Source organism: Xiphias gladius, chromosome 12, assembly GCF_016859285.1.
Source record: "Xiphias gladius isolate SHS-SW01 ecotype Sanya breed wild chromosome 12, ASM1685928v1, whole genome shotgun sequence".
In the NCBI taxonomy this organism is placed as follows: domain Eukaryota; kingdom Metazoa; phylum Chordata; class Actinopteri; order Istiophoriformes; family Xiphiidae; genus Xiphias; species Xiphias gladius.
This window is the reverse complement of record NC_053411.1, coordinates 14,442,028-14,466,339: the sequence shown is the minus strand read 5'-3', so window position 1 is coordinate 14,466,339 and position 24,312 is coordinate 14,442,028. Positions and strand designations below refer to the sequence as shown.

The 24,312-nt window shown below is 44.8% G+C and overlaps 1 protein-coding gene across 1 annotated transcript; it reads right to left on the bottom strand.

The window, feature by feature from the left end:
• Positions 1–3,644: 3,644 nt before the first annotated feature.
• znf219 (zinc finger protein 219) lies at positions 3,645–24,312 on the bottom strand. Its single transcript, XM_040140614.1, has 5 exons — positions 24,237–24,312; positions 14,100–14,184; positions 11,502–13,836; positions 11,167–11,313; positions 3,645–9,167 (listed from the first exon to the last, which is right to left on the bottom strand). The coding sequence occupies exons 3-5, from the start codon at positions 13,831–13,833 to the stop codon at positions 7,981–7,983; spliced, it is 3,666 nt and encodes a 1,221-aa protein (XP_039996548.1). The 5' UTR covers positions 13,834–13,836; positions 14,100–14,184; positions 24,237–24,312; the 3' UTR covers positions 3,645–7,980.

The following is a 24,312-nucleotide window of genomic DNA, read 5'->3' as shown; positions in this document are numbered from 1 at the left end:
AGGGACAGGAATATCCGCACAGATTTTAAACAAGACTTCCAGGTCAGCTCGCGGGTTTAACCTGAGGGATTATAATTTTATCCGGCAAGTTATAAAGCACTGGCAGGGAGCTCCGGCAGACAAGTGAACCCAAAGGGCCCCTCGAGTAAGACTCAAGCGTACTTTAACGCATTGTTGTTTCCAACATTAAGCTGAAAAGGCCGTGAGGGGAGTGTAGCTAGCTCTGCTCTATTGTACATCAGTGTAAAGGCGTCTCAACATTAAAGCTGACCAGCTGAGTGTTACTCCGAGCTACGGTATAGGAATATAAAAAACTAAGAAAGCGTAGACTTTTGCCTCACTGCAACCTCGTGTGACCATTATCATCGGTCAGCTGGTCGTCCATAAATGACTGCCATACTTCATACGTGCACACTCCACAAGCCTTGCTCCATGAGCAGAGGTGCCTGCAGCATTAAAGCCCCATTTCATTAAAATCAAACAAAAAAACCAAAACAAAGCTATTTCATTATGCAAGTACAAAAATAACGCGTATGCAGCAAGTTTGGGAATGATCCCTGCTGCGGTTCTGCAGGAAGTAAAGTGCTTCACAGTATGGTTCATGTAAAGTAAGCTTTCTTTTATCACTGCACTCTGCATGTGATACCCACAGACGCCGCAGCATCACAAAATGTACTGAACAGTTTTCTCCCTTGTGCAGGATGTCAAATCGCTGTCATACATCATCTGGCTGTTTCATACTGAATTTCAATTCAATGGATTGGAAAAATTTTGCAGATCCTCCTCCTGGAGGTCCCCGGACCCCGGCTTTTGGGGGAAGCCCTCATGCCCCGGCAGATGTTAGCGGTGCCCAGCGGCGTTGGGAGCTGGTGTCGCTGCTGCTGCGCGCCCCTCGTTGCGGTGCTTCTGCCAGACTTGGGACCGAAGCCAAGCAAGAGTCGAGCGCGCTGCGCTAAAACGTCTCGTTCTGGATCTCAGCCGCACCTTGGTTGCGGGTTTTTTTTTTTTTTTTTGGTGGAGTGAGTGAGCACACAGAGATAGTGGTCTGAGAAATAACACCAGGTTCAATTCCCCGCGCATGCTCGCTGGAGTGGAATGACACGGTTAATTCCACACAGGTGCATGATACTGACACAGGTTTTATCTTTTGTGTGTGTGTGTGTGTGTGTGTGTGTGTGTGTGTGTGTGTGTGTGTGTGTGTGTGTTAGATATGGAGTGAAAATTACCGCTCGGTGGAGAAAAGCCCAGACTGCAGCGCGCAAAATAACTCTGTGAACTGCACTTGTCGCCTGCACCAGTTGTTGAAAACCTGACCCCGTCTCAACACCAAAGACCATTTGCGCTCGTGAACACACATTGCGACTCACCTCGCTCATCTTGGAGAAAACGTGCGCGGAGGGAGTTCTGCAGCGGGAAGCGGACTTCGGTCTTCTCTGGTCTCCGTGTTCAGTCCTGGTCAGCACCGACGCCAAACCGCGGAGGAGCGCTGCAGTGCGTGTGTGTGTGTGTGTGTGTGTGTGCTGGGCTGCCCGGCGGAGGAGGATGGAGCAGTCTTGCTGGCTTGTGGATGCTCCGAGACCGAGGGAAGGCGGCGGGCCGACGGAGTGAAGTGATGCTCAGTTCTCCTCCGGTAGAGATGATGGAAGGAAGCTTTAGTGCCTGTAACGGTGCGGTTTATGGGCAAAAGGATCTCTCTCTCTCTCTCTCTCCTCTCTCTCTCTCCCTCTCTCTCTGTCTGTCTCGCCCACTCAGTCTCAACCAGTCACCAGGGAGGCAGACTATTGCCCTAGTACAGGGATGTAGGCTAATAGGTACATAATAAGAAGGGTGAGCCTGGAGCATTTAACTCTGCCTTTCACGGAGCAGTATTAATCGCTGTTTTACATTTATTTAATTATTTTTCCTCCGGAGAAAGCGTGCGAAGAGATGCGTGTCCTGCAGTTTAACACATTAAAAATGTCCGGGGATCTACTTCCTCTAAGACTAATGTTGCCCCCTTTACTAAACCCTCCGCAACCGAGTTGATGTTTGATTTCGAGGATTTAAATTTTCAACATCCCAGTTTTGTAAAACCAAGCCAAAATTTAATGTGGCGTGTCCTTCCATGGCTTTCAAAATAAGCCCCATGTGGTAAAATCACAAAAGCATAAATAAATAATATTTTGGAGTTGAAATTGGTATTAAATGATAATGTTACTGTTGTTTGCACTTCTGTTTTTTTTTTTTTTTTTGTATTATTTTGAAAAGCCGCAGAGTTCTTAAATATATTTTGAAGGGAAAATCAAGGACATCCGGGTTTTTCTTGCCTGACTTTACTCAGGTTGAGCTGCATCTTTTGAGACCAACCAAAATCATATTAGTCATAACGTGCACGTCTGATAGTGGCCCTGTTGCGTGGCTCTGTGCAGTGAATGTAATTATAACTTACTGGTGTCATTTCGAAAACTGGCACCGACACAGAGTAGGAGCCGGTTCCGTCGACCCTATCACAAGCGTCTCCTCCGCTGGGGGGCGCCGTTTCGTCGTATATGAAAACCTCGTGCTGAAATGCCGATCGGCTCCTGGTTTGGGATCTCAAGGCCGCTGTGAACCCCCTCTCCAGATGCAGATAATTAGGCAATAATTAATTAGTTGATAACCGAAGACACTCGTGGTCTTTACAGTTGATGATATTTCTGTTGCCTGCCAGACACAAACCCAGGGGGGGGCCCCAAGCCGGACCTTGTGTGTCTGATAGGGTTAAGAACCGCTGCTTCATACAAGGGCTCTGGCCCCTGAGCCTCTGTATTAGCTTATGGTTTTAGTAAGATTTATGTTTAAGCTGCAGATTTGTTGCTCGAAAGACGAGAGACGTTACGTGGACAGGATTGAAACTGCAGCGTCATTTGGACATTTTTTTTTTTTTAGCAGTTTACCATGGGAATCGGGAAACATCATCGCCCGAGGAAACATCAGAATAACCTCACATCGTTCCCCGTACCGTTTGCCACTTGCCGGCCGGATGTGCCCACAGGGGTTTTCACATGTCTCCGGCAAGAGCATGAAACATCCCTCCCAAGACTGACCGCTTCATATAGCCTCAAGCACAAAACTCCCGAGTCAGTCCCCGAGCTGTTTCATGCTGTAGAGCAGCGGCTCCCAACCGGCGGGATGGGACCCCCACGAAGGGGTCGCAAGGCAGGGTGATTAACTGGGGAAAGGGGTCGCCAGTTGATGTTGCTTCTTTTAAAGGGCCGCACTTAAGCCCGAAAGGCCGGGAGCCACTGCCCCAGAACACAAATTAAAGGGTGATTAATAAGCTCGTATTCACAATTTCCCACCTTCCTGCAACTCTGCTCGAAGCTGAAAGCGGGCTCCAGAGCCCTGTTCTAAAAGTCGTGGTTACTTCCGCTCTCCGGAAAACAGGCACTGCAGTGTGAAGCAGCTCGATTCCGACTGTGGGATGTACCGCGGCGTCCCAAACCCCCCTCCGCTCGGTGTTTCATGCGAATCCTGCGACGCGTTTACCATCACAAATTATGGTGAGCGCTTGAAACTCGAAAGAAAAACGACATCTGGTGTGGAATGACGTAAGAAAGAGAGACTGGATAGTTTTGTTTGTGTTTATTTATTTCTAATGTGTTTTATTTTTATTTTCTTTTTTTTTTTATCTGTCCACAAAGTCATATTAGTCACTACTATGTTAGATCAGTTTTCCCTCACTGCAATGGCAGTAAACTACACAAGAGCCCAAACCCAGCATGGCCCCCTCAGCTCACAAAGATTGGTCCTTCTTCCAAAACCCCTTCTTCAAAAATATTCAGCCATGATCACCGTATGTAGGATCAGCGTGCCTGATACCCATTAAATTATAATCGTATCCTTTTGGTGAAATGTTCTGATTCAAAATCAGGAGATAAGGTGCAATTTTCACATTTTTCACACGTTGGAAAAATCGCAAGGGGCCGCATTGGCCACTTTTTTTTTGTTTTTTTTTTGTGGAAAAATTTGACATTTCTTCCCGCTTAACTCAGAGTCCGACAAAGTCAAGGATGCCTTTCTTTATGTATGTTCCTGAACCGAGCGAAGCGAGATCAACCTTGTTCTGCTCGGTTAGTGGACGTCAGCGTCAGAGGTCTTATTAGAAGCTCCTCTCAAAAGTGGGCATATAAACCTTCAACACTGAGAATTCTCTTCAAACTTTTCACAAGAACACACAAAATGATGATTATCATGTGACAGTTTGAAACTTTTTTTTTTACCTAGAAAAAAAAATAAAAACAACTTTACATTTATCCACTGTGGCTGGTGGCACACAAAAACAGAAGTATATGTAATCTCACCTCTTTAAGAGAAGTGATCGACTTTATAAATACATTTTTATTTAACAGGTGGTTTAGATAGACCGACCGTCCATCTTTGATGAAATGTAAAAGTGTATTCCACTGGTTTCAAGAGAAGCTTCTAGTGATTGTTATTCTTATTATCCTGATCAGATACTCGTGAGCTAATTCTGGCTTAACTCACTGTTAAACACACTTTCAGACTGCTAACAGAGACATCGCAGGGCAAAAACTCTTAGTAAGCAGGCTAAATAGTACAGTTTCTCTGAAATTAACTACAACTTCAAGTGCTGCTTCGGTCTTTCAGGCAGGAATGATCTTTTCCGTGAAAAGAAATTTGGGAATGGAGTTCTGAGTCAAAGGCTGCCCCTTTTACATTAAAGTCTCCAGGAATAAACACTCATTTTGAAAATCGGTCACCGCTGTGGGAAGTTTTGTCATTAGACATCTAGAGCGATCGGCACGCCGTTTCATTCCCATGTGCCGCTGGGAGGAGTAGAAGGGACCATCGCTCAGGTTTGTGCTCTCTTTAAAAAAAACACAACATCTCTAGTGCTATCTGTACAACATTCAACATCACATTTCTCTTGTTTTTTTTCTCGTTTTTTTTTTTTTTTTTAACCGTAATGCCAAAACAATAATAATTATCATTATAAGAAGAGCATTTTTCCATCTCAACGGCATTGAACAAACACCACACAAACTGAAATAAAAATCTAATAAAGGCCTCAATACCAGATAGTACACGTCACCTTCAAGTGGTGCAAGAGATAGACAGTTTACGGACGAGAGAGGGACATGGAGGAAGAGCAAGCATGAGAGCCGGGGGAGGAGAAGGGAGAGGCTGAAGAAAAAAGTATGAAAAAGAGGACAGCAGAGGAAAGAGAGAGGATAGGGGAATTTTTGTGTTTTCTCAAGTTGATACATGCTTTAGTGTCACATCCGACATGTTTTGGCACCTCATGAGATTAAATACAATATTCATTAGTCTTAGACTTGGGCTTTGGTTTATCAAGGGTTAGTATAAAGACCAAAAGTAGTCTAACCCTACATCTCTAATGATTATTATTATTATTTTTTTTTTTTACTCGTCTCCGGGTTAGGTAGTCCTTTCTTTCAAGAATTTAGCCATGCTAGATTGTAATTTAAGGCCTACTGACCTTGTTTAAGGGCCGAACGGGCCTGAACAGTAGGAGAGAAACATGGCACGGAAGCACCTTAACCCCGCGAGAGAGGGGGTCAGGAGCTAAAGACACGAGAAAAAGATTAAGAAAATGGGCAGAGGTGATGAGGGAGAAGAGGAAGGGAAAATAGGGGAAAGGTGGACAGGGGAAGGACAGAGGCAGAGGGGGGAGAGAGAGAGAGTGTGTAGATATAGGCTAAGTGCTTTTGGTGAGTTTTACAAAATACACCAGGAAGTGCTTGAAACAGAAGGCACGGTGGCATTGACAGTAGTCGTTAAGGAGACACCACTAGGGGACTTTCACTACAAAACTCATAAGGTGCTCTAAAAAAGAACTTAAAAACATTAATGCACATTAAGGTGTGGTTGCAATCAAAGGATACCCCATCAAAAAGTAATCTAAGTAGATAAATAATGGTTGTTAACCAGTGTAAAGGTGATATTACTACCTATATCCCCTACTACATTTTTTTTCATAAATATACCTTCAAGACACAAGAATTAAATTTATAGCAGTAGATGTGATTATGTCTCCACAAAATTGATGAACTTTGATTTTTTTGAACTTTCTTTAACAACCAGTTCAGCGGTTGGATGTTTGATACACTGATCGACTGACTGACCGATTTTTGCTGATCGATGGGGTAAATCTAATTAAACCACAGCTTTACACATTTAAAAACAACAACAGAAAGTGACAACTTCCATTGAAAAAATGTTTGGTCTATCGATAAAGTCAAAATAAAAACAACTACTTTGGGAACTCAAACCTTGCACAGTGCTCTGTATAGACATTCCAACTAGTCTTAGCTCACAAACATTATAATCAATATTACCTATATTGATAACCTTTTTCTGTAAGCATCTTGAAATGAAAATAAACAAAAGTCTGCTTTTTTTTTTCTTGTCTTTACAAAAGCTACACATATTCTACTGGGATGTCTATGCATTTGTTAGTGTTTTAATAATTACTCCTACCATTGTCTTTTCTTTTCTTATAAAAAAAGAAGAAGAGAGGGAATCTACTCATCTAAAGGACACCATCCCCCAAGAGTACAGTTTGTATCTCAGATTTAGTCCTGTTTGGCAGGGATACTGCTTTCGTTTTTCGTTCTCTACCTTGTATCTTCTCTCCTACGGAGCAAAAATGAAACTGTTTTTTTGGCACACTCTGCCAAGTCTCAGTTTCTTTAAAACGATGTGTCAGTTGATTGTGTTCGGGGGCTCGAGCGACAACCCCACAGCCCTCAAAACGGACTCCCGCTCTGTGGTTTGTTCTTTTCCACACATATACGATGACCTGGAGTTGCCTTGGCAACCCCAACCCACATCCGGCACCATTGTAAACACTCAATTTTGAACCGTGACCCCTTTTTTACCGCTGAGCCTTTGACCTCTTTCGTTGCATTATACATTGTGTAAATCACCTACTTTTTTTTGTTTTCTTTTCCAGCTGAGCCACAAACGGCTACGTCTGTGTCACGCTACGATGTAGAATTTCTTTTAGAAGTTAACTATTCACAACACCCTAGAACCACTTTTAACAAATATACTGTACTTAAATTGCTTTAAACTGTATATTCAGGTAAAATGAATGACCTATCACAGCCTCGATGCGCAGGAACACCAGAGACTCTCTTGATAACATACAGTACATGAACAGGCACTAACTGAAAAAGAAAAAAAAAAAATATTACAAACATTTCTTTCAGTTTTTCATCACGACAATCATCTAGAAACACTTTTCAGACAAACAAGGCAGTGATATACAGTTCAGAGAAAGCACATGGCCTGCAACAGTTACCTCATGCCTTAAATTAATACCAAATAGCTTAGCTGAGGTGCACAGCTTGAAACTTTTCTAGACTAATAGTTCCTCCGTGTCTTTAGGGGTTGAGGAGAAACTTGGAGCTTAAGGTTTCAAACTGTTCAGTGGTCAGTCAGGAGAACATCTCTTCACAGCCGGCTTCAGTATAGTACTCTGGGATATACAGTCCATTATATGTGTTAAACAAATGCATTGCAGTGCACTCCGGAATGATGCAGGCTCTGCCCGAGATCTATTTCTTTCATTTATCAAATAGGAGTTCAGCTTAAAAATCATCCATCTTGGAGTGAAACTTGAAAAAAAAAAAAAAAAAAAAATAGAAAAAGTGGCCTAAAAAATCCTGAAAAGATGCATCCATGCTCTTTTTTCACAGGAAGTTAACTGTATCTAGTGGTGGACCACGCTGTCAGAAATGGAGAAGACAAATAATTTCGGAGGGAACATAACAGCTGTGATTTTTCTCTCCATCCTTTTCAAGACCCCTCACGTCGCTCTAGAAATGAAAGTATAAAGGAGCAAATCTTCATTAAACCTTAAAACCCTTTCCTCTCTGCAAAGCTTCCCATCCATTCTTCACTTCTGTTGCAAATGTAACTGAAAGCATTAAAACCAACTCTTCAATTTCACTGGTGTCATCCAAAATCGTTTTAATCTGTTAGGACTCTTTCCTCCTCTCCCACCATGTGGTGGGGGCTCAGGGCTGGTGAAAGAGTGAGGGACATCCTCAGATCCTTGTCCTGTGAATCCTCCAGACTGCTGTTCTCCAAATTCTCTTCCAATTCCTCCTCGTGCTCTTCTTCTTCCCTCTCCAACTTCCCCTTAATTCCCAGATCATCTATTACATTTTTGGATACTGAGGCCACATTGGAGTCTGGGTGGTCAAGAACATTATCCAGATGTTCTGTTTTATCCTCAGAGAGCCCATTGAGAGTCTGGGCCTTGATTGAGGACCATTCCCCCAGGGGTGCCTTGGACTCAGCCTCACTTATGTGCCTCCATATCCCCAAGGAATCGAGTTCGGAGTGATCCGTTCGAGGCTTGGTGGCCTTTGGGGCTCCATCATCATCTAAGGTAGTCGAAGAGCCTCTTTTGCGCCTGGACTTACTGGTGTGGTTGACCTGGAGATGCATGGCCATCAGCTCTGCTGAGGACGTACGGAAAGGGCAGAACAAACACTGGCTCAGTTTAACCCCTGATGGACTATCGCCTCCATCGACGCCTCCTCCTTCCCCTATGCTCATGACTCCATCTTCTTCTATCCCTCCAAGGCCAGGTGAGGGACGACGGGACAGATCCAGGGGTTCAAACCCACCCTCTTGAGTTGAAGGTACAGGCCCTTCCTTGTCACTCGATGGCTGAACCATTCGGCTAGTAGTAAGGGGCTTACGCCGGGACACTTTAGGGGCCTTTGGTGGGGGAGACTCCCTAATCCAGCCCCCTTCCATTCCACCTTGGTAAAGTGCACCCATCACCCCAGAGAGATACCTGTACTGGGTCTCCAAGTCGACATCCCGTAGAGCAGCCAAGGCCTTTCGATGCTCCCGCTGGTCTGGAAGCCCCAGAAGCCAGGACTGTTGGCTTGGCCGAGATGAGGGGGTGTCATTTGGGCCTCGGTTGACTGGGCAGTGGTTGATTTGGGATCGGCGCTGCTTGGCCAGCCCAGAGGTTCCAGAGGTCAGACTGTTGATAGTGGAGGTGACGCTGGCGGAGGAGGAATTGGAAGAGGTTGACAAGGCGTTGCGTTGCTCCCTGTGATGCCGCTGGAGGTGGTACTTCAGCGAGCCTGACTGGGTACCTGCATAGTCACAGTGGGGACATTTGTAGGGTCTCTCGCCTGGATAAAAAGGATTAAGAAAATTAGATTGGAAAAATGGCAATGTCATTTATTAGTGTGTCACCCAGCAAATGAATGGAAAAGTCAGAAAAAGCAAAACTGTTAAAAAAAAAAAAAAAAATTACAATGTCATTTGAAAAAATATGAAAGTCCACCCCCATCCCCCAGGTTAAACTTGAAGGGCCAGCGAATTAGGATGTTTTAGCTCATTTACCACAAATCACAGCCACTTAACATTAGTGCTAACCACTTTGCAAAATTAAATGCAGACCTGAAGTTCACGGTAATGGATTACTAAGGCAAGTTTCAAGAGTCTGCTAATTGGTTTTCATACCATACCGAAATAAAAAATAGACAATGGCTGCTTGGGAATGCGGAAAAAATACATTCAACAATCTAAAACTATGTAAACTATATAATCAGAACTACAGTATTTATTATAAAATGGCCAGCAGTGTATTGTATATGTGTTTAAATTCTCACATATGGTAATTTAAGCACTGTTGAGTGTGAGATGTAGTTACACATTTTAAAGGGAGATGGCAGTATTCCATCACTGATTAAAAAATACACTGCTGGGAAAGATAAAGAGGAGGGGGCATCGTGCTGGAGGCATATCAACGGCACCCTATGTATTACATTTGAAAAGTGCAAATGATCTTATTCACAAGAACAAAAAAAAAACTGATCGCTCAAGAAGAACACAGCTCTATTGATGAATGCACATGCAGAGGTATGGACGATTTTGTTGCTTAAGCAAAATACAATGATAAAAGTCTCAAGGGGTAATAATATTCTCAAGAGGACAGTAATATCAAGAGAGTATTATCATAATTTGATGCCTTCACTTAAATTACTGACCATGTGGTAATCACTTGATGGCAAAGAGACGCAATAGCGCATGAGATAAAGAGCTGTATGCTGAATAATATAGCTGTGATATGATAGGTCCCATCAGCTGTAGATGAGCACTCATGATGGCAATACTAAATAGATTTCATTTAATGCATTTTTAGGCACTGTCTTGCTGGAAAGACTTGGATGCACTCCAGTTACCAGTTGCTGGAGACTGGTGGCATCTCACAAATGGAAGAGGGGTCTTAATTTTGATCTAATAAATATATAAAGCGAAGGCAAATAATAAAAGATGTTCATGCTGATAAAGTCTTATGAATATGGATCATTAATTAGGAATGTGAGTGAGTGCTGTGAGAATTCCCATTTTTCATTAAAGTGCAACTCACTTGTCACCAGAAATTCAGTATAAGGTTTTTCAATTTTTTCAATATATATATATTTTTTTGGTTTTGAAAGCTTGGAAAAGCTTGTTAGAGTCTGTTTGAAAGTGTCCAGGTGAGTGCCCTGCATCTCTGTTCTACAGTCAGAATAATTTAGAAATGATTTGAGGTAAATTTAATTATAACAATTACAGATTGGCTCGCTTCAAAGACCAGGTCAGAGAATGCGAATCCCAGAAAGATTGCAGGCAAAATATGCTATTACGGAGAAATCTGTGAGCAATTCATGTCATGATGTTTACATAAGAATCCAAAACGTAAGAATATATCTGAAAAAAAACTATGCCAAATCATTTTCACTTTGCACAATTTAGACTTTTGCAAACCAAGTTAGAGAAAAAAGAAAAAAAAGTACTATCAATGGAGACAAAAAAGTTTTCGGACCTCGGGGGTGAGGTTGCAGACTAGTGAAAGAAGTAACCTTTTTAACTGAGATTTTACCAATATTATTCCCTGGAGTGGCTGGATGTTTTTCTTTTCAAAACCTACTGCTAATTTACCCTCAAGCAAGGCTTTTAAGCAGGAGTTGCTCCAGTGGAGCTACTCGGTTGCCTGCAGTACAGGGCTAAGATTAGCGCTGGCCAGCTCACGGGGTTGATGTGTAAAAAAGAGGAGGGAAGTGCTGCTCAATGAAACCTTACAGGGATTTATAAAGGCTAAAAAAGTAAATGTGGTTTGTTTAACTCACAGCAGTTTCTCACCTGTGTGAACTCTCAGGTGCACTTTGAGATGGTGTGAAGAGCGGAAGGCTTTACCACAGTAGGGGCAATCTTTTATCCCTCTGCCACGCACTCGCTCCCTGATGGGAACTGAAGGTATGGAGGAGACTGCTGTCAAGCCATTTTCTCCTGCAAACGGAGAAAAAGATGGAAAAAATGTAAAGAAAATAGCGAGTGTGAAGGGCCCCTTGAGAGCTTTTGTTTAAAACAGAAAAGCAGCATGAAAATAATTTACTCTTGTGATAATAACACCAGTAAATCCAAGTAATCAAACACAACCCAAAAGACAAAACAGAAAAAAAAGGACATGATTGTACCTTTGAAAGTTGAGATGACAGAGTGAAACCCCGTAGCTGCTCCTGGTTGTTGGGATCCACCACAGTGCAGTTTTGATTCCTGTCTCCCTTCTCCCGTTTGCTGGGATCCACCACTGTGTAGCTGAGATTCCTGTCTCACTTCGCCGCTGCCTCCTCTTCCTAGACCCACTCCTCTACGACTACCACTTCCCTCCTCCTCACCGCCACCTCCTTTCTGGGGCCTCTGGGTGTGAACACGAGCATGAACCACCACCTGCTGCAAACTCCGGAATAGCTTTCCACAGTCTGGGCATTCCCATGGACCTCCTGCTCCTCCAGACTCCTCTCTTGGATCCAGGCCCCCAAGGTGGGCTCTAACTTGGTCAGCCTCCGTGATCACAGAGCTCCGACCTGGGCCTCGCTGGCCTTGCTGCTGGCCTCGCTGGTGGGGCCTCTGCTGCTGCTGCTGAGCAACTGCCAGGCTGCGAGCAACCAGTTGCCACCAAGTTGCCTGGTCCCCTGCTTCAGATACAGATGCTGTAGTGTCACCTGTGCCTCTAGCTGCTCCTCCTCCTCTTAATGGGTCCCCTCCTCCTGGGCCGCCAATCCCACCACCACCATTTCCCATCTCTGCCACCTGAGCCACTGCTTGAAGTCTCTCCATGCAGCTGGCCCCACTGCCATCACTGGGCAGCCCCAGGTAGCCCAGGATGGCTGATTTGCTCGAGCCCATTCCCATTCTGACTCCAGTGTCCCTCTCTGACCTTCCTTGTCCACTTCTGCCACCTCCTCGCTGGGCTAGAAGGAGGCTGGAGTAGAGGGCATTGAGAGACTGATTACTTGCAGAGCCTTTGGCTTGCTGCTCAGCACTTCCTGGTCCCCCAAGAGTTCCCAGCCCAGCTTTCAGCCCAAGCTTGTTGAGATGTACTTTCATGTGGTTTTTGAGGAACCAAGGCTCCTTAAATCCACGGCCGCATACCTGGCACTTATGGTCCAAGGAGTCTTTGTGCTTTCGCATGTGTCCCTTGAGGAACCAAGACTGGGTGAACCGCTGTCCACAAGTATCACAGCGAAATGCTGGCAGTGAAGAGGATGCAGCCACTGTAGCAGTTGATGTCATCTGTGGGGTGCTTGGGGTTGGGGCTGGGGTATGGGTTGGGGTGGGCACAGGAGTGTCAGGGGTTGCAATAATTGGCCTGGAATTGATGGCCAGCGGCAAAGCAGGTACCTCAGGAGAAGGGTGGCACTCCTGCAAGTGAGATGCCAAGCTCTCTTCTTGGCTTGCAGAGAAAGGACAAAGAGTGCATTTATACGGGTTGTGGAGAATGCGGACATGGCGCGCCAACTCTGAAGCTGTGCGGAATTTTCCTTTGCAGGCATGGCAGCGAAATGTAGGCGCTATGGGAGCAGATGCACCCTCCCCGGTGGAAGAAGAATAGGGAGAGGTCACAGAAACAGGGTCCTCTGTAAGTGGAGGAGTCAATGGTGTGCTGTCATCCAGTAAAAAGTTTGGGTTGTGGTCTGTCTGTAGGCCTTCTTCTAGACCTTTGACCTCACCATCAACATCCTCTTCTTCTGTGAGATGCTGGATGAGAGTTCCTGGCAGTATACGCTGGTTTGTGTGACTGCGGTGATTCTGGAGTATGTCTTTGTGGTTCTGTTGGACCTTGAGGTGCTGCTTTAGGGGTGCTGAGGGGAGACCAGTCCGATAGAGGGCTGAAGCTCGGCGGTCTCGGTCCAGACTGTGAGCTCGGGCGTGTAGAGACAAAATACTTTGGAATCGGAATCTCTTCCCACATACATGACAGGGAAACCTGAGCGCAGGCCCTGATGAGGCCCCTCCCACTCCAGGTATCGCCCTGGAAACAGTATCTTTCTGGAACAGCTGGAGGTCTAGCTCATCGTTACAGTTTCCACTCTGCCCCGAAGAAAGGGCCAGCTCCAGGGCGCCAAACCCAAGGAGTGGTGCTGATGGTGTAGCTGGGGGAGAGGTATCCAAACAAGGGCTGCATTTAACTTCTTGCCCCCCTCCTGGGAACAGAGCCACTGCTGGGGTTGGGGATGGAGGAACTCCATCCAGCTCTTCTTCATCATCTTCTTCGTCAACATCGTGGTTATTGTTGTTACTTTCGTCGTGGAGGGGGAAGGGAGAGAGGGGGAAATAAGGCGTGGTGTCTGGGCTCTGAGGGGAAGGTTCAGAGCTGTGAATGGGCAGGACAGCAGGGCTGTCAGGTAGAGAGAGCTGGGTGTGAGGAGACGACGCTTGGGGGCTGTGGTCCAGGGACGGCAGTGTTGGGGGAGACTGGGGCTGCTCACAAGAAAGAGACAACACACACTCTGGCGGAGAATCCATCCTCTATCAGTACAAAACAGAGAGAACAGTAGACAGACAGATAGTGAGTGGGACTGATGACTTTAGAGAACTGACAACTTTAAAAACCCTAGAGGAAAGGTTAAATTTGCATGTTATGCATAATTATCTGCAACGTGACCTTGACCGGATCCAGAAAGTAGCCTGATAAATGTACATAATCAAATTGTCGTTCACATGTCTACATATGAATGTATATGTGCTGTATATACAGTATGTGAGTGCCTATGCTAACAGTAAAGAATTACCAGCGGTGCGTGAAATATTATGCCATTCTTTAGTGTCTCGGCTGATAGGGGACACACTTCTGTGGCAGCCTCCTCCTTTGATTTTCTGGGGACAAAAACAACAACAAACAAAAAAAAAACTAATGACTTCATGATGATAGCGAGAAACTTAACTTAAATATGAGTTTTTGCAATCAAACATTTAAAAGTTGTTACGCTTTAAATTATCTTGTTGCCAGTTAACAAAACACACACACACACATTATAGCGCATTATTCCCTCTGCCGAGGAGGTTATGTTTTCACCTGTGTCTGTCGGTTTGCTCGTTTGTTTGTTTGTCATCAGGAGACAGCATAAAGCACTGAACCGATTTGTGCCAAACTTGGTGAATGGATGGGGCATAGGCCAGGGACAAACCCTTTACATTTTGGTGCAGATCCAGTTTTTATCCAGTTTAGTTTTTTTTTTTTTTTAATCACTTTCCTTAACATTCCGAAATTGCGAGGTTCATTTTTTTTTTTTAACATTTTTGTCAATATTTGGCCTTGTCAGAAAGTATGCGCTCTACTGAGTGTTTTTCTAGTTGAAGCTATTATCTAACTAAAGACTTAGCTAAATTAACAACATTAGTGTCAGGATACATGCTTTGGAAATACTAAGCGATGGATGGCAGGTAGCAGATTTTTGTCAAACAAGATTAAAAGCAATTTGCACTGAAATTCTTTGAATGTATTCCATCCTAAATGCTATTAGCATAGATTCAAATGCACACTCATTTTAGCACTGGTTTGAATGTGTTTTAATGCAAGTAAATGTTAAGTACACAGCAAATCTTTCTTTTGATCTGAATTTACTCTTCAGTCTACGTAGGTGTACGCATGTGCTTGTACACCTGTTCTGCCTCTTGCATTCGTTCACAATCCACTCCAGCATACTGTTAGCACATAAGGGATGATTAGTCAAAAGTGTGAATGTGCATCGACATGTATCTGCATTTGTGTCAGTGTGTGTTTAGGAGTTAAGGGCACCACCACAGGACATGGACAGTCCCAAACAGGAAGGGCGCGTGATGTTTTGACTTCCCCACACGCCCTTCCTGTACACTCACACAGTAGCAGCTTTTTGCTTAAATACGGACTATACACACACATACAGATACACACAGACACACACACACTCTTATCCATATACAGTATGTATGCACTTATGCACAGCGGTATTTCTTAACTCTACTGCCTGTGTGTGGTAGCTTTGACCCACGCTTGGTCATTTTTACTTGTTTAAGTCATGCACAAATGTATGCTTATTCTACTGTTGTGTTTTTACTGTACTGAAACCCTCGCCCTAGATAACAGAGTCAGCTAAAACGTAAAGTGTGATATACAGCATATTGGACAAACAAGCATTTTGGCAAGCACGCTCACACATCCGAATATTTTGAGTGCACAGCAGTTTGCATCTGTTAGACTGGATTTATGCACATAGGCTGTTTTGGTCCATCATTTGGTGGAGTTGAGAAGCAGCAGAGGCGTCCACAACAAAACAAAAGGTCATCAATCATTGTGGCAAAACAATGGAACATCTGTGTTCGCAGGTGTGTCGCCCATATTTGTGTTCGCGTGGCGGTATGGTCACATATGTGTTTATATGATCTGTTGGATTTGTGTAATGTTGTGTGTGTTTGTGTGTGTGTGTGTGTCTGTGTCACTGAGCCTGGATGACAAAGAGATTCTCATGTAGCCAGTTGACATTTTAGCTCAGCTATGACTCACAGGGATATCACACCATATCAATCACATAAACACACACATACACTCACACAACCACAGACACACACACACACACACACGCACACACACACGCACACAGAGTCCTTTCTTAATCCACCAGTATTGTTCTTTCTCTCACTGTCTTCCTTTCCCTTCTGTCTTTCTCTCCTTGATTCATACTCCTCCCATCCCCCTCTCATTCTCTCGCTCCCTCCCTCCGTCTATTATTCACTAATTTCTTTCATTCTCTCCCTCTCTCTTTCTTTCTCTCCTGCAGTGTTGCCAGTTGGCAGAGTGCCAGGGAATGCTGATATCAGCTGGTAGATTGGGCCCTGCCAACATGGCGAAGAGCAAAAATGAGAAAGGAGGCAGACAGAGAGAAAGAAACAGAGACAGAGGGAAACATACAGTGCAGTTACAAACTGGGCAGCATTAAAAAAAAAACATTGTCAGAAGCCATGTGAATGAAAATGATTTAATGTGATTGCCAACATGGTGCTGAGGGGAAACAGAGAGGGGGGGAGAAAAATAGAAAGGGCAAAGAGACAGACATGCTGGAACAGAGAATAGGATAGAAACCAGAGTGGAAGAGTGGCAGGCTGGGATTTAACATGAAGAGAGAACAACAGATTTAAAAATCATTTGAAAAGTCAACACACAGAAATGAACAACCAAACAGACAGAGAGGGATGCAGCGAGGAGAAGGGAGACTGGGTATCTAAATGTATCTGCAGCAGTGTTAAGTCTGATGGCATTATCATATGAATATCACCATCACAATGCAATGTTCCACCGTGACGATGGCTGTCGCCAACCACCGGCCCTGTCATGCCAATAAAGAAAATTTGGATAGATGAGAGAGGGAGATAAGGTGCAGCAAAGGAGGCAAGGGAAGGTGGGGGGGGGGTTGGGGTGACCGAGGGACAGAAATCAGATCAGAATCAGGTGGAGCAGAAGCACATATAACCCAGGTGTAAATGAACCAAGACGGGCACCGAAGAACCGGTCGACTGAGCCACCTCTGGGCATGGCTGGAGACGCGCTTGTCCACATTATCAGCAAACGCAATTCATTCCCAATCTGCAAATTGCACTCAGATATTGCAGACAAATTGATAGCGCAGGTTCGCAACAAGATATTAAACCATCAGCTTAAAAGGAGGCGAATACTGTGCAAAGAAGTGATACGTGCGGCAGGTTTGCAAGGGAGGGAGAAATCAGATTTTAAAAGTACATCGCGGAAATGCATTTTTAATGTTGTGGTGCAAATGTGATCCACTTAAATTATACAGTCAGTCTTGACGTGAAATGCATGTTGATTCCAAATACAGAAAGTATGGAGAGAAAAAACATAACAAACTTATTCACCTGGATTTCCCTGCACTTTTACTTATAATTTTTCTTTTCCCTGCTTCTTCTCTGACCCTGAAATTTGCAGTGTACGTGTAGCGGTGTAGAAACATTGCAGTTCTCACGGTAATGACAGCTTAAAAGCATGTTGTTGTTGTGTTGAGCTTTGTCATGATGTTGTCATTACAGTAATTGCAGTGTAACTTTATGGGCGCTGAGATACCTGATTTCAAGCACCGCATCACCTTAACTTCGCTTTTCTGACGGAGATAAATATGCCAGCTGTCCTTTTGTTTTGTTTTTTTCTAAAAAAGAAAAAGAAAAAAATCAGCATTTTTTAAATACGGATAACCACTTTTGCGCTTGTGTCACAAGGTATGTGTGTGTGTGTGTGTGTCTGTGTGTAAAGGAAGGGGGGGGTTGCTGAGTCATACATCACATCCCTGATAAATAGTTGCCAAGGGAGTGGGAGCACAATATGTTCAGACAAGTTTATTTTTGGGGGGTTTTGTAGTCATTGTGTAAATATCCACTGAGTGGTACAGCTTTATTGTGCAGGCAGTTAGTACAGGTTTGTACATGCCGGCACGCTACACATCATAATTGTAATTGTGAAGGTGTGAACACTTTTTACTTAGTGTTTTTAACTGTGTGTATGTGTGGGCAGGAAGTACTATATCTGCTCCTATTTATCCTTTCCATTGACGAGTGTAAATATGTGTTGTGGGCTCTATATTAAGTGAGTTTGTGTATGCCCATTGCCTGTAGCACTGGATTTCAACCTTTTGCCTTCTTGCCTCAAACTTCTTGCCTTTACAGCCAAGCAATGTCTTCCTGAAACCCATCATTATAGTTTGCATAATTATGTCTCCGAGCTCTTGGCAGTGATATCTTTAGATTGTTTCATTTTAAGGATGTTTATAGACCCGAGGAAATAAAAGCCTCCTGTATTTTTCAAGAAATGAGGCAAAAATTTGAGAAAATACAGAATATAATTTGTGCGCGTGTGCGTGTGTTTTCTTTTCATTTCCTTTGTAACGTGCTAATCACATTGTGACCCCTCCGACCCCTCCAACCCTCCAACACCCCCCCAACCCCCCAACCTGGGGCCTGAACTCCGGGTTGGGAACCACTGATCTGTAGGAACACTCAAGAGTAAAAAAGGTATACAATACGTACTTTGTGTGGTTTTTGTCTGTGGCCTGTATGTGTGTGTGTGTGTGTGTGTGTGTGTGTGTGTGTGTGTGTGTGTGTGTGTGTGTGTGTGTGTATGTGTGTGTGTGTGTGTGTGTGTGTGTGTGTGTGTGTGTGTGTGTGTTGCACATGTCTTCCTCCATGTACCTAAAATTAGGCATCTCCAAGGTCTCGGGCCTGAACCTGAGGGTAAAGGAAAGTGTGTATCTAGCGACTTTGTATGTCTTTGTGTGTGAATCCTTACAAGTGTATCTTGTGATGAAGTGTGTGCGCGGTGAGGTGTCCTTTGGGGATAAGTGGGTGGATGAGGGACTGACCACAAAAAATCTGTATGAAAGAGGATGAGCAATTGAGGGAGGAAGCGAGGGGAGTCCGCTCTCTGTGCGGTACAGTATAATTTGGGCCTGTGGTTTTTATCGTGTGGTCACGTGGCGAACTTCCCCACAGACGGTTTTCATTTCCTTTACTGCACCTTTCCCTGAACCCCCCTGCGTCACTTCAACTTCGTCTGGCTCGCGCGCTCTCTCGCTCTCCCTCGTCTCCAGCTCCAGCGGCGATAAGAGGGAAAGTCTCCCACTGTGTGCCCAACACTTACTGTAAAGACGTGCCTGGTGGATTCTTTTGAGTATCATCTGGGTTTGAGAACGAAAGCGGTATTTCAATCAAAGGGCTCAAGGCCCGCCCGGAGAACAGAACTACTGGCATTCATGGTGCTGTTGGGAAAAAGGGGCCCGTCAGATGGCAATGGACTGATATGTGGCTGACCTTTTTGATTGTCATTCTGTGAGCCAGATGAAGAAAAAGTTGAGGAAAATGATACAGTCAACTCCCAGACACTCAATCTGTCCTCAGCTCTTTCATCTTTTGCTAGATCCAGGCTGGCCATCAGCAAAATGTAGTGGAAAAGTAAAAGAAAAACCTTTCATGCCCCAGTGATGTGTTTTATCTGTCACTTTCTGCCAGTTTCTCATGCTTTTTTTTCCTTCTTTTTTCCAACCTTACCACTCCATTTCCCCTCATCTACCTCTCCCTCTACTCTCCATCTCCTCTCAAGCTGTTGCTCCTGCTCTTTTCTGAATGAATTCCTCCTCCAGCGGAGAACACGAGCCGACACTTCCCCGCGGTAGCGGAGCGTTGAACTGGGAGCGACGCGGCGGTGCCAGATCTGAGCAAGTGAAACTGAACGTTGGAAACATCACAGCATCTCGGCAGAGAAACGAGGCTCCCGCTCCAAGTCATACGGGCCGTACTGTGTCTAAACCAATGAGCGGAGGCGCTGACTGACTCGTCTGATTCAGGATTACAAGACCGGAGCCTTAAAAGAACAATTGCTTTGGAGCATGCAAATGTCAGCAGCAAATCACTGGATGCATTCTTCCTAAAAGGCTTATCCCTGTACATCGAAGATAACCTGCAGGGCCTGAGAGAAAAAGAAGTAAGGGAAGGGAGCGATCATGCATCCCACAGGTGAAATAAACACCTACCTGAGGATTTTTTTGTCTTCCCTAATCACACCTAAGTCTAAATTTGAATCAATCCAATAATGACTATTCCACTCCAAACTGGACAAAAGAAATTTTAAACCCTTTTGTCAGCCAGAACCCCTCCTCTGAATTGTCATTGGGCAAGACGCCCACTACCCACAATCCCAGGGGGATGCTGACCCAACACTGTGACCTCCTTGTGGAATTTGTGTGTCACACACATCAGACATGTGAGCCCCTACAGGAGCCCTACCATAGAAAAAACAGCAACTGTTAACAGGTTGATTCATTATTCACCCCAAAGGAAATGTGCAGAGCGTGTGCTCCCTTTCTTAGTAGTAGACTTCCTCGTGCACACTCAGTTAAATATAACTGATACACACGGAGTGTCAGTGCTTAAGCTGACACCTGTCTGTGTAAGTCAGGGTAGTGCACCCTGCGACATCCGCACCTTGACGGTATTGCATACGAGGTTGGAAGTTAACTTTGCTTCCTCTGTCGGGGGATTTGAGCCCTAAGGTGCGGACGCACTCAAACAACCGGTTTGTAGCATGTGTTCGGCCACGCTGGGAGGCCAAAGTGTTTATAGCTGGCGGAGGCGCGGGGGGGGCTGCAATCATAGAGAGGGGGGCGCCCAATGATCGTTTTAAAAGGAGCATTACAGTATACACTTTCAGACAGACTTCCCTAGAAGGCATTTATAGTGTTGAACTCAGTTGTACACACAAAAGGGAACAGAAATAGTTGTGTAAACAACGAAAAAAAAGAGAGCTTGAGAAAAGTTCCAAACTGTCTTTCTTTCTCACCTCCGCTGACCTGGCCAATGGCCGCGTAAAGTTAGCGCGGATGTCGCATTGTCGATTTCGTAAACTTACAGAGATTGTTGGACGCGGCCCCAGTTCCGACGTCGGACAGTTGTGTGCATGCGTGCGTGGGTGGGTGCGTGTGCGGCGGGGGGGGGGTTTAACACTGTCTGACCGGCCGACAAGCACTTCTTTTGTAATATACTGACCCCTTAACACGTCCTGCCTCTCTGACCGACCTTCAGGCTTCCCTCCGCTCACCACCTCTTGGGCGACCGGACCAGCGCGCGCGCCACCATCTTTCGCTCGACCCGCACTTTTAAAATCACAGCGGGCCTCCCTACCAGTGCTGTGACCTGCTTAAGAGTGCTTTTCGTCCCAAATTTACGATTCGATGTATCCAAACACACACGGGAGAGACGGTGAACTATCAACCTGTCCATCTCCACTGCGGGGAGGGGGGGGGAGGTTTAAAACTGGTCTGAAAACTACATACAAATGGCACAAGTGGCGTACTATTTAAGCGAGACCTGAATGCTCTAAATACACTCTAATCCCGAGCAGCCCGCAGAACTCTCAACAGTCTCAAAATGTCACAATGCGGTAGATTCTCCCTAACTGAGGGCAAGCAGGTGCCTCTCCCACAGCGCACTAATGACCCAATTATATCAATCAGAAGCCTTGATTGGTGCTACACTCCTCTCCCTTTTACTCTCTCTCCCTCCGTCTCTCCGTCTCTTCCTCCCTCACATACAATCTCTTCCCCCAAGAGCCACCTGGATGGGGTGTGCGTGCCCCCTCAAGTACAGTACAGCATGTACGAAGATTGGCAGGAGGCGGCGTCGACGGCGGAGGAGGAGGAGGAGGAGGAGGAGGCGGAGGCGGAGGATACTACTTGAACGCAACAAGCGCAGAGTGGTCTGAACGAAGCAAAACCATTAGACACCTTTTAACACCGGGCCAGCGTTGCGTGTTCATTAGTACAGCAGGTTCCTGATGAGTATTTGCAACATGAAATCATCACCTTGTGTCGAAAGGCGGGCGACCTGTAGGGGCGGAGGGGGGACACTTTTTCTAACAGAGAAGGGGATTCTTTAAGGTTTAGCTTTCTTTTTTTTTTTTTTTTCAGTAGTAGATAAATATTTAGTGGAGAGGCTCATCTCATCAGTTGTTGGCAAAGACTGGATAAAAACAAGTAGCGTCTGTTAATACAAGTGATTAGAAAAAGGTCACTGCGCTGGGCAATAATTGAAAGAAAAAGAGACATTTTGACAAACGTGTACACAGTTTTCAGAATGTACTCTATTTCTTTCACGGACCGTATCTGCTTTCAACTTGCACCGGGGGTTTTTAAGGATAAGGTGTCCTTTAGGTTTATGTAGAAAATAGTGATAAATTAAAATTAAATTAAAAAAAAAAAGAGTTTAAGGACCCTCCAAGGCAGCCCCGATTATAGGACAAGCCGGCAATGTCAACCTACTTCCACTATGCACACGCTCTGAAAAGTGTGACATTTTGGGTGGATATAAAAATAGGGCATTTCAGGATCCCTAAACATCTTCCATTGGATATAGAAAAGGCGACGGGAGTGTCTTTGGTCAACCCAGATGACACGTCTGCGCCTTATCTCAAGAGGAATTTCCTCCTCGCCCCTGTGATGTGCGTCAATAACGTGCAACCATTTTCAGTCGCTCTTTCCCCTCTTCTCTCTCGCGGCCATCTCAATTAGAGGCACATTAATGAAATAAATAACCATCAACAAACAATGCACTAATAAACACTCCCACTAAAATGAGATTAACCCTGCCCGCGGATGGTGTCCGCGCACAATCCCGCTTCCAAAAAATGCGATTAAAAATCATAAACAGTGGGATATAGTTTGGAGAAGTCGGGGGTGGCGTGTGTGTGTCATGTCAGCCTATCTATCGCTCTCTCCCCTGCTCCATTTTGTTCTTAAATTTTCTATACAAAAGATTAAGGGAGGGGAAAAGACGAGTGAGCGAGCAGGGAGAGGACGGGAGGAAAAAAAGTGCCATCATGGATTTCATCTTGAATCCGCTGCCAATCTCCCAAACCGACACCAGTCCCCCCCAAAAAAACGCGGCATCGTGTCCGAAAACGCACATTTTTAAAGCGGGGATGCGAAACCGGCAACTTATCTTCGCAGAATACAATTTGGCAACACGCGTTTTTTTGCACAGACACACACACACACACACACACGGCCACAACGTTGCACGCCAGACTTGCTATGCTACTTTCTGAGCTTGTAGACGCTGGAGGTGATGTTAGGACAACTAAACGGGTTGTAGTAAACACTGTAGTAAAAGGTGGGGGAAGTAAAACGTTGATAAAACGCTGTTACAGCCCGGGGATGCGTTTTTTTTTTTGCGCACATCCCAGATGAAAGTGACGGTGCTTATCTCGAAAACAATGCACTTACACAATGCCTAATGTGTGCCCAACAAAAGAATTAGTCAAGCTAATCGCATCTACCTACGAATCACGCTTCGTAAATCAACTTGCTAACGTGCAGAATAAATAAATAAAAAAGAATCCACTTTTACGCCTGGACAATATGTCTGCGGCTTATCGAAATGCTCCGTTACGCACCGAGAACTTGTGCTTTTTTTTTTGCAAAAGCTACTTTTTTTTTTCTTGGTCAAACGTCGATTTTCAGGGAGGTTAAAGGGGGATAAAAGAAGAAGACGAAGGGGTCATAACGCTGCCTGATTTCAAAACCGCTTTCCTCGCGTGGACGCTAGCGACACAGAACTTGGTTAAAGTTACGGGGAATTTTTAAAATATACATCTTCGGCCACTCCGAGTGACTTTTCGTGCACTTGCAACCATTTTAAAGTCGCCTTTAATTCCGAGTTCACTCACCGGATCGACTTGTTTTAAACGTCCAAACGTTTTTCGGAATTATTTTGGCAAAACAGTGCATTTCTCTGCTTAAAAAAAATAAATATATCTATGTATATTGTTTTTTCTGTCATGTCACGGCTGTACGAGGGCTCGGAGGCGACATGCATGTCGGCCACGCGCGCACATACGCCGGCTTACATACATGACACACACACGTAAAGTGGTCCGGAGCGCGCGGTTAACATGCATACATACATGCTCCGTGCCAATCACTCACATACAAGCACATACACGAGCGCGGGCGCGCACACACACACACGCACATTCATACACACACACATTCATACATACACACACACACACACACACACACACATCCGAGTCCGAACTGCAAATACAAAAAGCGGAGTGGCCGGAGAAATAAAAGACAACAACAACAACAACAACAACTATATTGGCCATTATCCCGTGTCTTGCTCGCGGAAAAAAAAAGAAAAGAAAGAGGAAAAAAAAAAAAAAAAGGGCAACAACAGTCGCAATGGATCCAACAAATTTGGACAATGTTTCATCAGCGGTGGTTTCGCACCGCCACGGATAAAAGTGTATATGTAAACAGAGTGGCGGCTTAAAATGGAACTAGATAAATGAAGATATAGGATATATGTTGAAAGTAAAGACTCAGTGTACTTACGGGAGAGGCGGCGAGGAGATTAATGACACGACACGTCATGATTACGTTTCACTTGAATTAAATACATTACGAGTTG

Bases quoted from the DNA above. Each gene is read 5' to 3' on its own strand.
- znf219 (XM_040140614.1), bottom strand. From the start codon at position 13,833: ATGGATTCTCCGCCAGAGTGTGTGTTGTCTCTTTCTTGTGAGCAGCCC. The intron at 11,314-11,501 runs GTACAATCATGT...CTCCGTTTGCAG, and splicing joins TGTCATCTCAACTTTCAAAG to GAGAAAATGGCTTGACAGCA. The intron at 9,168-11,166 runs GTGAGAAACTGC...CTTTTTATCCAG, and splicing joins GCACCTGAGAGTTCACACAG to GCGAGAGACCCTACAAATGT.